This window comes from Wasmannia auropunctata, unplaced genomic scaffold (assembly GCF_000956235.1).
Source record: "Wasmannia auropunctata unplaced genomic scaffold, wasmannia.A_1.0 LD336056.1, whole genome shotgun sequence".
Classification (NCBI taxonomy): Eukaryota; Metazoa; Arthropoda; class Insecta; order Hymenoptera; family Formicidae; genus Wasmannia; species Wasmannia auropunctata.
Window position 1 is genome coordinate 505,484 of NW_012026834.1, and position 17,004 is coordinate 522,487.

The 17,004-nt window shown below is 39.7% G+C and overlaps 1 protein-coding gene across 1 annotated transcript in view; it reads left to right on the plus strand.

Annotated features, from left to right (window-relative positions):
* Nucleotides 1-14,815, plus strand: part of LOC105450747 (lachesin-like) — a 160,153-nt gene extending 145,338 nt beyond the window's left edge. Inside the window, exon 4 of the mRNA XM_011690733.1 lies at nucleotides 12,363-14,815. Within this exon, the coding sequence (XP_011689035.1) occupies nucleotides 12,363-12,466 (104 nt within the window). The 3' untranslated portion in view covers nucleotides 12,467-14,815. The remainder of the gene's footprint in view (nucleotides 1-12,362) is intronic.
* Nucleotides 14,816-17,004: the final 2,189 nt, after the last annotated feature.

Genomic DNA, 17,004 nt, shown 5'->3' on the forward strand with positions numbered 1-17,004 from the left:
TGTATATAACGTATATCTCACTTCCCCGCGCGAATGTATATTACCGCAGAAATCTAAAGTAATGCGTACCCTCTCCGTACTTTCCGTACTTTCGTTCCTGCGTTTTAGCCGTACACAGCGAAAATTCACGCGGTGATTTCGAGTGCAACTCGGGAGACTCGGGAAAGTTAGGATTATTATCCTAATCAGAATTAAGGCGATACAAAACTCCAGCTCTGCAAACTTAAATTTAAAGTGATAAATGTTCAAACCGTTAAATCACGTTGTGCAAGTGTACAAAGTTTTCTTCATTATATTTTTTAATTATATGTTTTTATACACACACACACACATACACACACACACACACACACACACACACACACACACACACACACACACACACACACACACACACATATATATATGATATTTAATTTATATCTAACTCATATAAATATATGTATCATAAATAATTAAATTCTCTCTGAATTTTCATGAAATTAACACGAATATCTGTATACGAGTATTATATTTTGTGCATATAATATTTTCTTTTCATCAATTCTCTCTACGCGTACGCGACGTAACTAATTTGTCACATTTAATTCATTCGGTTGAGTTCACATCAAAATAATTCATCCAGGTACTCGCATAGTAAATATTTGTCCCCTCCCCGACTTGTCAATATTGCAGAATTAAATTCTCTCGTATAATATTCCGCGCAGCGTTATTTTCTATTAATTCTCCAGCAAGATGAAATCTCAGAGTCTATTAACTTCAGAAGCCCCAAGACCAAGATTTATGAGATTTAACATAGTAAAAAGTTGATTTAACAAGGATTTTAGCTGATAAAGAAACTCTTCTCCCTAACTTTAAACACGTTAAATACTGTAACACTAAAAAGATGGATTACATTAATTATAGTAACGAAATACAGTAAGATATTATATTTAGATAATATTTATGGATTATACAATATTTTTAGAAAATATACATAATAAGACATACTCAAGTCATACATATATTTCTTTTTATTGATATTATATTGAGAAATAGCCTAATTATGCTATTTCTCAATATAATATCAATAAAAAGAAATATATGTATGACTTGAGTATGTCTTATTATGTATATTTTCTAAAAATATTGTATAATCCATAAATATTATCTAAATATAATATCTTACTGTATTTCGTCTTGTCTCAATTGAAAATTACGGCTGCAATTTCGCATGTTTGTGAGTTTCAATTAACAGCAATTCAATTACATCATTATTGTTTTGCGCTTCGCGACAACTTCAATTATTATTTTCCGAGACGGGAGCCTCTAAGATTCAATCTCGGGTCTCTCGCCTCCGAAAAGCGACGGCTCCAAGCTAGCGGGTTAATTCCGCAATATCAAGCATTCACCGTGACGGCGAGGTGGAGAGGCTAATTCCTGTCGATATTCTCTCCATTCGAGCGAATCCATTAAAAGCCGAGCGACCGGCATGAGACGAAGAAGCTCCCGCCGATCGATTTTCTGTCGCCCTCCCCCCTCTGCCCTTTTTTCCATATCGGCGCCACGACGATCGCGGCGTTCTCAAATCAGGTCAAGTGCACTTGCACAGCGGCAAACTGCCAAACCGCGATCGCGTTCGCGGCTGGAGATGAATCGGAGGAGCGCTTGTCTAGTTGGTCATTAGCGTAGTCTATTATCGTCCGTTCTTTCTCTCCCGCCCCCCTTCTCTCTCTATCTCTCTCTCTCACACACTCTACTGAAATAGGCTGCGCACTGCTCTCGACTGCACTCGGTACCGAAACCATAATTCGACCGGGAACTGATATATCCCGTTCGAGCGATTCGGCAAAGGGAAATCGTCTTCTATTTATTCCATTTTCGAGATGAAGGAGAGGAGGAAAATGGGGAGGGCACCTGATTGCTTTTCCGATATTTATTTCAGCAGTTTCCATTAATCATAGATAAAGATCCCCCGCGCGTGTGTAAACGCGGTAAAAGGAACCCGATGTAGCCGTCGATTCGTACAAAGCGTCGGATTCTACCGCAAAAATCTCGCTTTTAGCATTAAAAAAAGGAACAGGACATGATTCCATGGCAGTTTGAAAAGCTTGTGATGTTTCGAAAACAGTTTCACACGTCGAATTGCTGCAGTTAAAGCATCCTGTGACCAATTCGTGATCGTTTAAAACCGCTTTACATGCCGCCCGAAACATAAAATTAAATTAAACGACATTGATGTTAACATGTTGCGGAGTCACGCGGTTTCCCCCAAAATTAAAAGCGGGAATTAACAGAGCTGGTTTCCGATCAAGCTTAAAATCAGTGTTGGCCAAACATTTTCAAACTCAATAATGAAACAGATTTTTGAGTGAAACGTAACATTCGGAATAGAAGCGAAATTATAAATTTAAAAATTTTACATTACTATTTAAATTTTATATAAAAATTTTTAATATTATAGTAAAATATTATTAATTTTTGTGCGTACTCGACTTCGATTTGCTTAAATAAAATTAAAATTAAAATTGAAACAATTATATTACATTAATATGAAATTAAAACAATTATATTACATTAATATGAAATTAAAACAATTATATTACATTAATATGAAATTTAAATTTTCAGTTACATTATTTAATTTAGATTTTTCAATGTCTCAGTAATTAAAAATAATTTTTTTAGACAACTTGATATAACTTTAAACGTAACACGCTCTTTGAACTGTCCTAAAGTCTTTATACTCGCGCGCGTGTACGAACATTATCACGAATTTATCATTCTTCTCTTCGTCCGGCGGCGATCCCGGTATCTAAATGACTCGTTGCGCGCCGCCGAGATACACAATTATCTAAAGTAATTGTGCCAAGCCCCGCTTAAGCCGCGATTGTCGTATCGCGCATTTAATTCACGTTTCCCCTTATCACTCGTGCTGGGGCGCGCGCGTGTTTTCCGCAGATGAATCCAAAATGCGTTTTCGACGCCCGCGTCGTTTCGTTTACTGCACTCGGGCGTAATGCGCCGTAATTCCGCGGTGTAATTATTGTCGGCGATAAATCGCGCGACCGCGCCGCGCCGCGCCACGCCGGCCGGCCGGCCGGTCGGCGTGCAAATCGATCATCGACTGGAAATAAAATCCCACCCCGTGTTACATTCGGCGAAACAAAATGTAATCGAAATGATTTATTATACGACATCGGCGCGAAATATTATGGTTCTGCAGCGATTCCCTCCGAGAACGTCGATTATGACAAATAACATTGTTTCCCAATTATTATTGCGCTGATTACTTTGCACTGAACATTATTACGAAGGACACTGCACCGCGGAAAGTATATTATTCAATTATCGGAGTCGCCATCTTTCAGACATTTTCTGGTATCGCTCGCCCGTCGAAACTCGCGCCTCGATAGATTTAATAATTTTGTCAAAATAAAGCCTTGCGTAATGTTTGAAGCTGGGAAAACATTTTCGCGAGCGAAGCGGCCGAGTTGCAGCAAACACGTGCAGTTCCGACAAAATTCCACGTTACGGCGAGAGAAAAAGTCCGAACATTCCGCAAAGAATGAACCAGGCCGAATGTCGTCATTCCCTCGCGAATTGCAAGAGGTTCGCGCTTGTACGAGTGTACAAGCGGCTCCCTTTCCCCTCCCCCCCCCCTCTCCTTCGCCTCCTCCCAATCGAGTTTATTTATTTTTTAGAATTAACTGATTTTCATAAAGCGCGCGGCGCTATTTGCTCGCGGGTGCATCGAGAGTGCCCCATCGCGAATGCGACGCGCACACGTTCGGCCAATATTTGCGAGAAGTGCGTCGCGCGCGCAATGCCGCGATCAAACGCGAAATGTATTTCGCGCATCGACGGCGCACAAATGTTTGATCGCGCCGTTCGAACGAATATTGTCCGATTACGTTTGAGTAGACGGAGTGTGGAGGTCGCCGAAGGAATTTGGGGTGTTCCGACCGATGAGCGATGCAACATGCCGGCGGACTGTGATGCATTTAAGGGACTGCCGCCGCTGCTCCGTCTGTCAGTCGCGCACTCTGTGCCGCCTGTGCAACGTGCCTCGTAACGTTAGCGCAAACTCCTATGACGGATGTAAGTCATGTAACCCAGTTTCAGGCGCTGCGCCGAGTTGCTTAAGTGTCTAGTTGCCGTTCTGGCCGTGCGGTCGGTAACTTTCGCAATGGGATACCCCAGAGTTCTGCTTAAACATCGTCATCGCGCTTATCCCACGTCGCCCCAGTTTACCGCAATTCATTAGCGATCACGCGGAAATGGATCATCCTCCTCCCAACGAATTTCTTTCTCGAGCCGAAATTTCGGTGAGGAAACCCGCCGCGCTGAGATATAGCGACTATATGAACAGAGTTATATATATTTATATTTTTTGCAGCACTTTAAGATGTTTATAAGCATCGATTCATTAAGAATTAAAGATCAATTGTGATCTCGCTATTCCAGCTTCAGCTATAATGATTGAGTTACAAGCCCGACGTTGACTCGGCGCGCAGTTTAAATGGCTGAATAATGAATGGCTGATTTAAAAATTCATATAGAATTTATTAGCCATCAAGATCCAGCCGTGACCGTAGAAGGCGTTCTCAAATTTATGTTCACATACGCGGTCTAAGTTCAAATTAATGTTGTTATATTTCTGCGTTACCTTGTTATCATTTGCTCTGCTTATGTTAGTCAATATCTCGTACATTTCTCCAGTAAAAATACGGAAAAGTTTTTATTCTTCTACTGGTCCATACAATAAACACGTTCTATTATATTCCGTGCGCATAATTCCCCGACATTCTTGGGGCCGTATCCTATTCATCGTCAACGCAAAGGTATCTTCGTCCGAATCATGAAAAATGAAAGAGGCGTATATTCAAATATGAATCCGACAGTCGCGACAACGCCGGGATGATTTCCTTCGAGACGAGATTCCTTTAAACCCTTTGTTACCGCGAGCTACGTTTATTCCTCGCTTATTCCTTCTCGCTCTCGCATTCTCGCGATTGTGCATCTTTTATACGAACGCGCCCCGGTATTCCTCCGAGCTCGAGGTAATAACGCGTGCTGTGAAGAATTAGGCCGTTCTCCCGCCGGAAATGTGTGTAGAAAAAATGCGAGGCGGGAGGGGGAGGGGGGGGCTTATACGTTTCTTCGGAGCGCGCAGACGAAAAGAAATTGCCGGAATCGTAAAGTTTCTCTCGGTTTGCCGTTTCTGTTGGCGAACAAAGCATTCCGTTTTCTCCTACGGCGGTATTTCTCAGAATTAAAAATCTAATTCCATTAGAAAACTAAAAAGGAACAACACAGTTAGGGAGATAAAAGAAATAAGGTCACGAAGAAGTTTTTTCGAATTTTATTCCATTTTATTTATCTCTTTCCAAGTTCCTTTTAACGTGCTGCAAAGCTTTGTTAAAATCCAATTATCACATTGTATTTTATTTCGATACACATTCATATGCGCTCGCAATTCATATTTCGATACACCTTGAAAACAAATTTTCGATGAAAATACATTAACATAAAAGCGGCAAAATTTTAAAATCTGTTTAGAATTAATCTCAAGACGAAAATAGCATTTATAGAAAATTAATGATTCATACGTATTAAAGAACTGTGTGCGATAACACAGCTATTTTATATTATACATATAAAAGTTTGGAATATCTTTTTAGGAAATCTTGTTTCCTCGACACGTCTTATCATCAATATCCACGTTTTTTGAAGAAAAAGAGGAAAGAAACGACAAGTGTGAATAATGTAACTAAAAGGGGGCACGGTCGATGCTCGCAATGGCGGTGCTCCCTACGCGTCCTGAATCGCAATTGTGCATGCCGGTATCCGACACAACCCCCGGAAATTTTTCGGTCGATCGAGCCGCGCGCGTTAATTACGCGGTGCTCCGTGCGCGAAAGATTACAGGGGTTTTCGAGCGGCGGCGACGACGGCAGCGGCAGCGGCGGAGGCGGCGGAGGCGGGGACTGAACGGTGGAAATTTCGCGGTGTTTCGACAGCTGGGGATCTTTCCGGTTGTTTCAGCAGCAATCGCCCGGGTGTCGTTACCACCGTAATTTTCCGTGGTGCGGCCGACCGCCTCTCGGTGCAACCAATTTCGACACCGCATTACCCTTCCGCGGTTATCTCGCCGTTTGCAACGACCCCCGGACGAATCAGAAATCGGCGGGCTTCAGAGATTCAGAGGGGCGCCGGACGATTTACCCCGATTTGACGGCCGACCGCGAAACCGTCATTCAATTACATCGCGCGATCGAGCGATGAGATAATAATTGGCAGGAAGTAGTACAAATCTAAAATTCTAATTTTCCGAGATATTTCTAGAATTTTATGACTGATTTTCTATAGAATGGAATCTTCTTGGCTCGTGCAAACTAGGGAAGATCTAATCAGAAATCGACAATATCGGGAAAATATAATTAGAGGAGAAGGAACAAATTAAAACATTGCAGTCTAAAAACTTTGTGCATTAGGAAAAAAAATTTGCTTTTTATACATATAAGTACAAAAAGATGATTTATAAAACCGCCAAATATATACGAGTAAATTGTTATTAGAACTCAATCTCTCTTGACTTTTATATATCACTATATAGCTTATAATTAGAAGCAACGTTAGTATACATGTTTTTTTTTTAAAACATTTTTTAAATAAAAATTATCAATTCTTATTTGAAGTATATTAATAATTATATTTTAACAAAGCTTTTACATTTAATAACGTGGACAAATTCGTTTCATTATTCAAAGCGTTAATATGCTATTGGCAAAAAATAACGAAGCAATTTGTTGAACTCTATATAGATACGAGCGCATTGGATTTTATATAACATTTTTTTTTCTTAGCAACGAGAGAAATATATAATGTCTACCAGTATTTTAAAGCAGCTCCAAGGAGAAATATTGTCATTATTAAGATTCTTACGGAAGCTGACTGTCATCATTAAGTTGCAACGTCGTTTCCGGAATGCAAAGCGTAATGTACCGTCTTTGGACAATCAGAATACGGCATTAAGCGCGAGTTGAAGTAGTTTCTACCGTTGTCGACCAAATGCTTTATTCAGCGACGTGTATATTAAAAAGAACCGTATTCAAAAGACTTCTATTTGCTCTACAATTAAATTATTTCAAGTATAAATAAAATATTTTCAATTTGGGTTATTTTATAATACGATTACCTCCACGAGATATTATAATTGCATTCTTTTATTATGGCAAATATTTAATTAGATTTATCAGAATATATTTAAAAGCGCGTAACCATATATGAGACTTTATATGATTTCGCATATTTTACCTGCACATATTATTATTATTAACGTACAGAATACAGGATTTTTTTCTGTTTGATCGACAACGTGGAAATGCTCTACTTTATTCAATTATAAGAACAAAGAGAAGCACTATGCGATCCAATTTTTTGAAATCCGTTGGAATCTATAAGACGGGGACAAAAAGGAGATCGCGCCGCACTCCTGCCCGTGAATCCGCCTTGGCAATCTCATCGGGAATAAGATCGCTTTCAGAAGCATATTCGCGGTATCGCGGGCAATTCTAGTCTTTATGAACAGATCTTCGTGCCGGGAACGCAAACTCATCTATTTATCTAATCTATTTAGGAGTCTTGAAGATATCCTTACGAAATCCTTGAGTCGTAATGTAAACTAGGATTGCACAATTTCTTTCAATTCTGCACTTGAAATCTTTTAATTTCAGATTGCAGTACACTTTAATTCTTCAGTACTTTCGTGTTTCATACAATTTTAATATATTTTTTGCAATGTTAAACTCTTGTGCAAAAGGACATTCGAATAAAATGTGGAATATGGAACAAAATATATTTCTTCTACTTATTGTTAATCAAATGTATCGGAAAAGATTTCTATTATTTCTTTCGTATTTTCGCGACGTAATTAATTTAAAATTTAACTTTAACTTCATTATATATCGTGCTCACTTTTTCCATTAAATTTGACGTGACGATTCTTAGGGGGGAGGGGAGGGGGCACGAGCAGCTACCCGAGGCTTTCGGAAGTGGCAGATGGCGAGCGGAAACTGATACAAATAATACGAATGAAGCGCCGTCTTTTTCATCGTCGAAAAAAAGAAAAAGCGCATTTCTTCCGGCAGTGCAAATGAGCTGCGGACCCCGGCCGAAGTGCAATTATCTCGGGCGAAGTGCATGAATTCATCTCTCCTCCGCATGCTCGATGAATGCGCGCGCCGGCTACTCCGGAAAGATAAATATTCAGATATGCATAACAGGAAGAAGGCAAGGCGAATGTGCCGCGCCGCGGCCCGCGGCCGCGATTTGTACGACCCGCCGACTTATTTCTTTCGCCCGGGACTCAGCGCCCGTCGCCCGTTAGAAGAACATTAATTTCGCGCGAAGTCACCCTGTTCTCCCCAGTGCCAAATGCGCCGGGTCGCATTTGCGGGGATGTAATTATACGACGTACCGTCAGGCGCGCCAAGAGAGAGTGAAAGAGGGAGAACAGTATAACAGCGGTCCTGGTCTTCAAAGGGCCTAACGCACACGCCGCGCGCTGGACAGAAAATTTAATACGCGAGAGGATAGCTATTTATTAAATGTTCTCTCCCTCCTTAAACGTTGTATCTCGTTAAATTCCCGGGAAAATTTCCACTCTCGCGATAAAACGGATCCTTTGCGATGCGCAGGGCTAATAAAAATTTGCTCGGTTTTGGCCGAGCCCTTTTGTCGAAATTTATGCTGAATTATTCATTGGATTCGACAATCTCGTATACCCGCGCGTCTATATCCACGTCGTGTCTGCTGCAGTAATCACGACTCTCCGCTTTCTCCGCTCTCGCTGAGCGCGCGCGCTAAACGGCGATGCAAAATTCATTTAGTTCGCATATTCGGCTAATTATACTTTGTCCCATTCTCTGCCGCCGCCGTCGCCGCCACCGTCGGCACGCAGAGATTCGCGGACAGAATTCGCCTTTGCCGTGTGCCGTGCGCGTTACGCGGATGTATTAATAACTCTCCATTGTTCCGCCGCGGCGTGAAATCGCTGAACGAATTTCGTTGAATTTCAATTCTCGATTAATTACACAGTTAATTACGCAGTCCCATGTCGCTCGCGGAACATTTCCGACGAGTCCCTCGTCACTCGCGTCGCGCAACTCATTGCGAGTACACGCATTCTCGTTCGATCCGCGACACACAAAGAGAGCCTGAAATAATTAGACGAAGCTGAAAATTTCGCACTTCATTTCTATTGTCAGCAAAAAATAACCTGAAATCCTCTTAACACATTATATAATGCGTTCTCTCTTTAAAAATGTTTTACACTTTTTTGAGATGTTATTATGAAAGATTATTCTACTTTTAATCAAATACAAAACTATCACTCTAAAAATTTTTATATTTTTATAGTTTGATTAATTAATAACGATAATTAGTAACGATTTGATTACTTTTTTGCTCATATAATAAGAGAAATATTTTTATAAATTAATTTTACATTATTAGCGATTTACGTGTTTTGCAAATTTTACCATAAAATAACAAATGGATAAAAAAAATGTGTTAAACTTATATCGATTGTGATAAGCTAATGCTCGAGATAATCGCTCGATCATCAATGTCAAACCCTCTTCGGCACGTGCATTATGGAGGGGAAGGGGGAGGGACATATGCAAATACGATCACCATTTGAAGCGTTCGTATAAAACCAAATAACGAATCCGATCGTGCAACGGGAGACAAATGAACGCGGTTAATAGAAACGTATACTGCGGGGGACGATTGTTTCAAAAATGCACGTAACAGCTCGTGAATTCGCACGACGCATATTAATCGACGGTAATCGCGTGGGTACGGAGAAGAGAGGCGAGTGACGGGAAAAGAGGAAGGCTATAACGCCGCTTGATTTGATTTTTCGCGCAATACATCACTTATGCACCTTTATGCAGCATTACGAGCGTGACGCGCAGATCACTCGTTTGCGCGATTTGTCAAACAATAAGGTTTAGATTAAGCGAATTCCGAGAGGTCCAGCTTCGAATTGAAAATGCGATAAGAAAACATGAGATAAAGATATAAATAAGAAGATAGCTTGAACGATAAGTCGGATACGTTGAATACATTATCAATTTTTTCTGACTTTTTAAATTTTCTACTTTTATCTATAAAGGAAGAGAGGGCAAATAGTGACGGATTTTTTCTTCTCTCTTCTACAAGCTAATTTCAAGTTTGCAAGATATAGTTTTTTACTAAAAGAGTACTTTCCACTTTCAAATATTCAAAAAACTTGAGTTTCCATAAGTCATGTATACGGGCTAGATTTTCATAAGAACTGAAACCTACATTTGTCATTATTTGCCCCACCCTATGGGTAAATAGTGACACCCTATGGGACAATTACAAAATACATAATTCTCAACTCCTAATCTTTCGTTTGACAATTTGATAAATTAAAGTAATTTATATTAATTTCTATACTCTGCCATATGCAATTTTTTATTTATTAATAAATAATAGTAGTAACATACAATAATAGTAGTATTTGCAATAATAGTAGTATTATAAATAATAGTAGTAACATACAATAATAATAGTATTTGCTAGTATTTCATATTAAAAATCACATTTATTCTGGATCTTGCCTTGTAACTAATCTCATATTATCCCAAATAAATTTAAAAAAAATCATATTCAAATGTTAAAAAAGCTTTTTGACTTGGCATTATTTACCCAACTAAAAATTGTCATTATTTGTTCCAGAAGCTACTTTTTTTTTTTAATTTTACTGAGAGAAATAAAATTAATATATGAGCATAGAAATTATCAAAATTGAAAGGAAAAAGATATCGTATGACATAGAATAGGTTAGATCTCATTCAACGATTCAGCAATTAAGAAAATGTAACTTCAAATATCAAAAAAGATCCAGGTTTTATCTGATTTTACGAATGCAAAATTTTAAACTTCTCCGCTAGCCATATTTGATGGCTTTTTACTGCTTTTTCAGAAAATGATTAAATGCTTGAGAACTGTCTTTCTATTAACAAGTAGTGGTAAAATAGACGTGGGAAAGAGGAGAAATTTAAAGTGACACTATTTTCCTTCTGTCATTATTCCCCCCCCCCCTTCCCTTACATTTAAAATCAATTTTTTCGAACTTTTTAAATTTTCTACCTTTATCTATATATTTGACTTACTTCCGGAATACTTACTTACTGCCTCGTACTCAAGATTGAGTCTTTTGTCCCAAAAGTGGCATTATTGGAAGGATAATAAAACGTACTCACGTTTGCCGTTCGCCGGTCCAAGTAAAAGAGGAAAGTCGGCGTAAAGCGCCCTCGCGACGCTCGTTCCAATTCCAGTGCTGTTCGCCAAGAAATCAATCGAGGGTGCGAATGCCCCGACGCACGAGAAACACGCTGCCATTTTCCCTTGTACGGGCGTATTGCTGTATTACACTGACCTCAATTCTGCAAATCCGCCGAGGCTCCCCGACGCCGACATAGAATTACGTCAAACTTGAGACTATTTCACCTCCCGAAATATATATATATATATATGTACCCGTGCCGTTCCACGGGTGAGGGTTCTTTAACAATTTATGCCCGGGGATCCTGTATCTACCTATACAAATGGTCTAGAAGCGCATTATGACACCATTTACTACCGCACTGTGAAATTTACGATTTTACGACGTTTCACGTACATAAAAGCTAGAAAACGTTTTTAGTTTGTTACAAATAGATAGAATCGTGAATTAATATCGGGAAAGGGCCTCGAAACTACGTATATTTTATTTATTTTTAAAAAGCACAGGCAGTTGCATGTGCATATGCAAATGTAGCAGGCTGAAAAATTAAAATTGTACATTGAATTTATAATTCACTATTGTGCGAAATTTACAATTGCAATATTCTACAGCGGGTAAAAGTTAATCTTTTAAAATTTGTCATGAGCAAATCGAAACGTAGTCTAACAGACGAATTTAATAAAGTCTAAAAACCCACGAAAAATTAAAACTCTCTAAAATATATACTCGTCAAAAGCTCGGGGCGAAAAAGTAAAATAAATATTCGACAAAGTGACCGAGTCGAATAATGTATTTATGCTTCACATATTATAACTTCACCATTGATAATAATTTCCGGTTAAAATTCCTGTAATCGACGGTTCGTTTTTTTATAGGATACGAATCGCGCTACTTGCGGTTGTTATTACAACCGCGAAAAATTAAATTCCCACGTGTCCACTGCGTCTGTATACAGCTTCCCTGCTCACTGCATCTCCGCTACAATTCCATTCCGTGTTCCATTGAGATCGTTGAAAATAAAGGAGAAGTATTCCACGAGCGCTTTCTGTTTCTGTTTCAGGTGAGCATCCGGCCGCGATGCAGCACGGAAACACGGCAGCCGGCTCGCCCAACTCGAAGACGGTCCTGGTGATGCTCGCCTTCCTTCTGGGCCAGATGAGATAATGTGCGTGTACACGAAGGTCGCCCGAGACTCGTAAAATCGATAGACGTATCGCACCATGATCGCCCACACATCCTAAACCCTTCCGCACAGACCAGATCCTGGATTAGATCTCAGTTAGTTTCATCGTAGCGGCCGAAAGATTAAATAATTTTCGAAATTGTATAATGGAATCCTCGAGTGGTGCAGTTTATAAAGGTGAGGTCTATAAAGTATAAGTTAATAAGAGATTTGACTGATTTTATTTTATATATTTTTTCGGATTAATTGATTTTTGAATGGCAATATTTCAAGAGAGATAATCGCTGCGATACCATACCATTCATCGTTATTGACGTTATTGTGTTTTCTACCGCGTTTATCATTTTATTGTATCGGGATTAGTTTTGCGAAATCGCGTACGAAGTGATAGAAATGCATTGTAAATCATAATATTCTTTTCAACTTCAATTCAATCATTTATCTCGAGGCGAAAATTTTAATCTGAAAGTATTAAGCAACATATTACGTTACTTTAATTGCATGTCGTATTTTAAATATTCTCAGTTATTTCGCAGTTATCTCGCTCCTCTAAAGCGAAAATCCCCATCCCGTTTATCTTAAAGTTAACTGTGGGTTTGGCCGCTGGGGTGAGAAATACAAAGATAATCTCTAAGAGACAGCTCTTCTTACGTAATAAAAGGGAAGCTTTGTGCCTAAGGGTTAAGCGGAGTGTGGAGGGCAGTCGTATTACACGGTGTCTTTGGAGCCATGAATTCCACGACAAATTTCCGAGTCGACTTTTCCCAGCCGCGAAAGAATGAATGGACTTTTCATACCGTTTGTTGTAATGCAGCGAGTACACGAAGTATTTACAGGTGAGAGGCTGTACACGTGTAAAACGTTAAATAGCGTAACGATAACCGAGCGAACCGAGGTACTTATACTCCATCACGAAAACGTTTCCCCAGTAATTGGCGATGTCGGCACAAATGATATTTTCACCACCGGAACTTGCGTCCAAAATTAATAATTGCAACATCGTGTTTAACAACCGTTCTTTTAACAAGCAGGCAATCGTGTTATATTTTTGTTAATTGACGATATACATATGTATCGACAGGTATCACGTTTTAACCATATCGCTTTTTTTTTAAATACTTTTTTTATTTAATATTTTTAATTACTTTTCACGATCTATATATAACACGTCCGTCAGATAAATGGAATGATACCAATTGCAACACAATATTGCTAGATTTAATTCCGATTTGTTTATAACGATCGTAATAATCCTGAAGGAAAACAAAACCATTGACGTCAATTCCAGCATAGTTGTTTTCGCGTGATAAGCTTCTTTTGCACTCTATATCCATAGGTAAGCGCCGAAGTGAAATATAACGATAAAAATTTCCTATTTCCGCGCGAACACTTGATTATAGCCACAGAGGTTCGTTTGATTTTGAGCCCAGTGATTAGTTTTTGTGCTTCGTGACTTTAGCATCGGTACGGTTTTATTGTTGACATATAATACGCGTCGAGCAACGATTTCGTACGAGACGGCACGACCGAGCAGAGTCGAGAATTCTTATCATATCCACGAACGACGCGAAGACGTTGTCAATATTATCAAAGAATTGCAGCGGCGACGCAAGGGGGATCCGGGAGTTCTCGCGGTTTCTCTAATTAGAAAACACTTCGTATACGAGAAGGACTCGAAGGGTCGCGTCGCTGTCGCCGCTGAAATTTTTTGAATAATTGCGCACCGTGCGATGTCCAATGTGACGCGATCGCAAACACGTGAGAATTAGCGACAACGCGAGTGTTGACGCAAAGAGAGATAGAGAGGCGTATAATTGAAGCGCGAGTGCTCGCGCCAAGAAAGAAGAGGAATGGCGAGAAGTTAAAACTGGGACTGCGCGCGACCCCGCGACCCTTTCCCGACCATAATGTGAGGGAGATGTTAAGTGTAAAATAAATGTGTCACGAGCAAGTTTAACCGAAGAGCGATGTAATAAAAAGACGGGGTGAACCGACCTCTCCACCCGTGCGCGAAGTACTTTCTACTTATGGCATAAGTGTTAAATGAAAAAAATCTTAAAGGAAGACACAGAAGACACGCATAACACACACATACACCACACGTACAGATAATAGTAGAGAAATGTATGTAAACCACGCGACTTTACGGCTCGTATGATTTACACCCACGACTAGCCCGAGAGATGAAAGATAAAGAAGAAAAAAAAACTGTGTTTCCCACCCGCTCACACCCATCTCACCTCTTGTCTTGTTTTCCACACAAGTTCTCTTGCGAGAAAGCGCATTCTTGTACATAATGTTTTACTCTTGTAAATAAATTATCCACACAATGCCCGTCGATTTATTCACGCGCCACGCCGCCCGTCCGAACAGCAGCGGTTACCTCGTTGCGCAGATCAGGTCGCATCAAGGCACGTCATCCGTATCTCTGACAGGGAGGGAGAAAAGGAAGAGAATTATTTCCGTTCAGATAGATGGCTGATTTTATTTCTTTATTATTTTATTGTTAAATCGGAATTGTGGTCTATAATACGGGAATTTAGACTAAATGATAAACATAAGTCTTTGTCTATCTCGGGAATGGTCGGTAATTTCGGAGCTAATGGCAACGGCTGCGGGAAGATGGCCCGCGAAGATCGATAGCCACGACCCCGATGCGCTCCCCGAACTTTTCCCGTCGAGGATATTTAAGAATCCCCGGCTTCGGCTCATGAAGTCCCTCACTTGCAGACCATCCTCGCAAAATAACGATGGCGCCCGATTAATTTCCCTTAGCTGCTCAATATCTCCGAAACGACGTCGAGCGACGAGCTCCATTTGGTCCTATTAGTCGTGCCGTTTGTCCCCGAGGATAAAAGGTAAGTGAATTTTGTTTTATATAATTCCATGTGTGAATGAGAATAATCTGAATTATAGTCGGCGGCTTTATTAATGCTTTAATAATCGGTAGAAAGCAGGTACTTATCAAACCGGAAGCTTGCAATTCGATTTTAATGCAGGCAGATTCGCTCCCCATAAACTTCAAATTTATTTCCGCGCTATCTGCGCCGCGTTATCCACGTCCAGATATCCGAAAATAAAATTCTCCTCTAACGTCGTTAAAAACAAAACTTTTCTAATGGCTCCCAACTTATCCCGTAAGTCCCAAGTTTCCGTCCGTTTAACGGCACCCCCGCGTAGTATAAGATCAGATCTGCAGCGCGTAGAATCGGCATGCACAGTCGGCATGCATCGACAGCTGCATTTTCGCTACGCGGCAATCAGACCGGGGGTATTCGATGAATATTTATGCGCATCCAGTTCTACCTTGCAAAGCCACGACAATCCGCCGATGATATATACGGTGAATTTTTTAAAAGACGTCGCGTCGCGTCGCGTCTCTCGCTGGCTATACGCGCCACCCGAATGCCGGGCGACATGCGGTCGCTGCCGCCCGTTGCATTCGCGAAAAGCGTAAATGGAACACAGATATGACACACGGGCGCAAAGGGATGGGAAATTAGAGGCGCGTTTGGATGAAAAGCTCCTGTTGATGGTGGAAAAAAAGAGTATCTGGCATACGATTCAAATCGCTGTCTCCAACGTTGAATCGACGTAACGTGAAAAAATAACCGAGAGATTCTCTTATTCGTTGTCACTGTTGAATCAGCTTAATAACTTGCTTCACTAGCTTTCAATCGTTTATTAATGCAAAAGGTATTCCTCGATATTGAAGCACTCTCCTCTGGAGACTTCACATGTGCTTCACGCAGTCTGCTTTTTTATATCTGTGTCACGAATATGCCACGTAGCTGTATTTTTAAAACTCGTATAATTTCACGGCACTATATTATTACTTCAACGAGCGTTAATTTTTTGCAGTCACAAATTAATAGGTCGACAATCACACGTGCGACTTTTCGAAACGTTTCTTTTCCTTTTACCATTTTGTGTTCTAATTAAATTGAGTTTTGCGCTGTGTCGTTGGACTTAATTAGAATCGCACAACCACATACGTTTGACTTTCCTCAAACAAAATAACCACAGGTAAATATATATTATATATATATATATATATATATATACATATACACGTACAATATACATATACACATATAGTTAACCGTTGATGTTTCCGGTCTCTCGCATACTAAAGAACCAACTGCTAACTATGTGCGAAACTTTGATTAGGAATGAGCGTGACTACTTGAAACAGTGCAAGCGAATCTGGCACTACGAAAATACGAAATGGCAGAGAATATCCGACATTTGTGCCGAAACAAATATTTTATAAATTTAATTAGTATTATAAATGTTAAATGTTCAGTAAGTCGTCACGTGAAATTTTCGAAAACCAATAATTTTCATTAATATAATTAATATAATGCAATAACAAAACTTAGATGGATGAAAAGATATTGTAAAAATATTTTGCTATACTTGTTCAATTTGTTATTTGCAGTTTATTTTTTCACGAATAAAAAAAATATTTATACAAGTTAAAATTAATATAAAGCTCATTTTTTAATAAATTCAATAA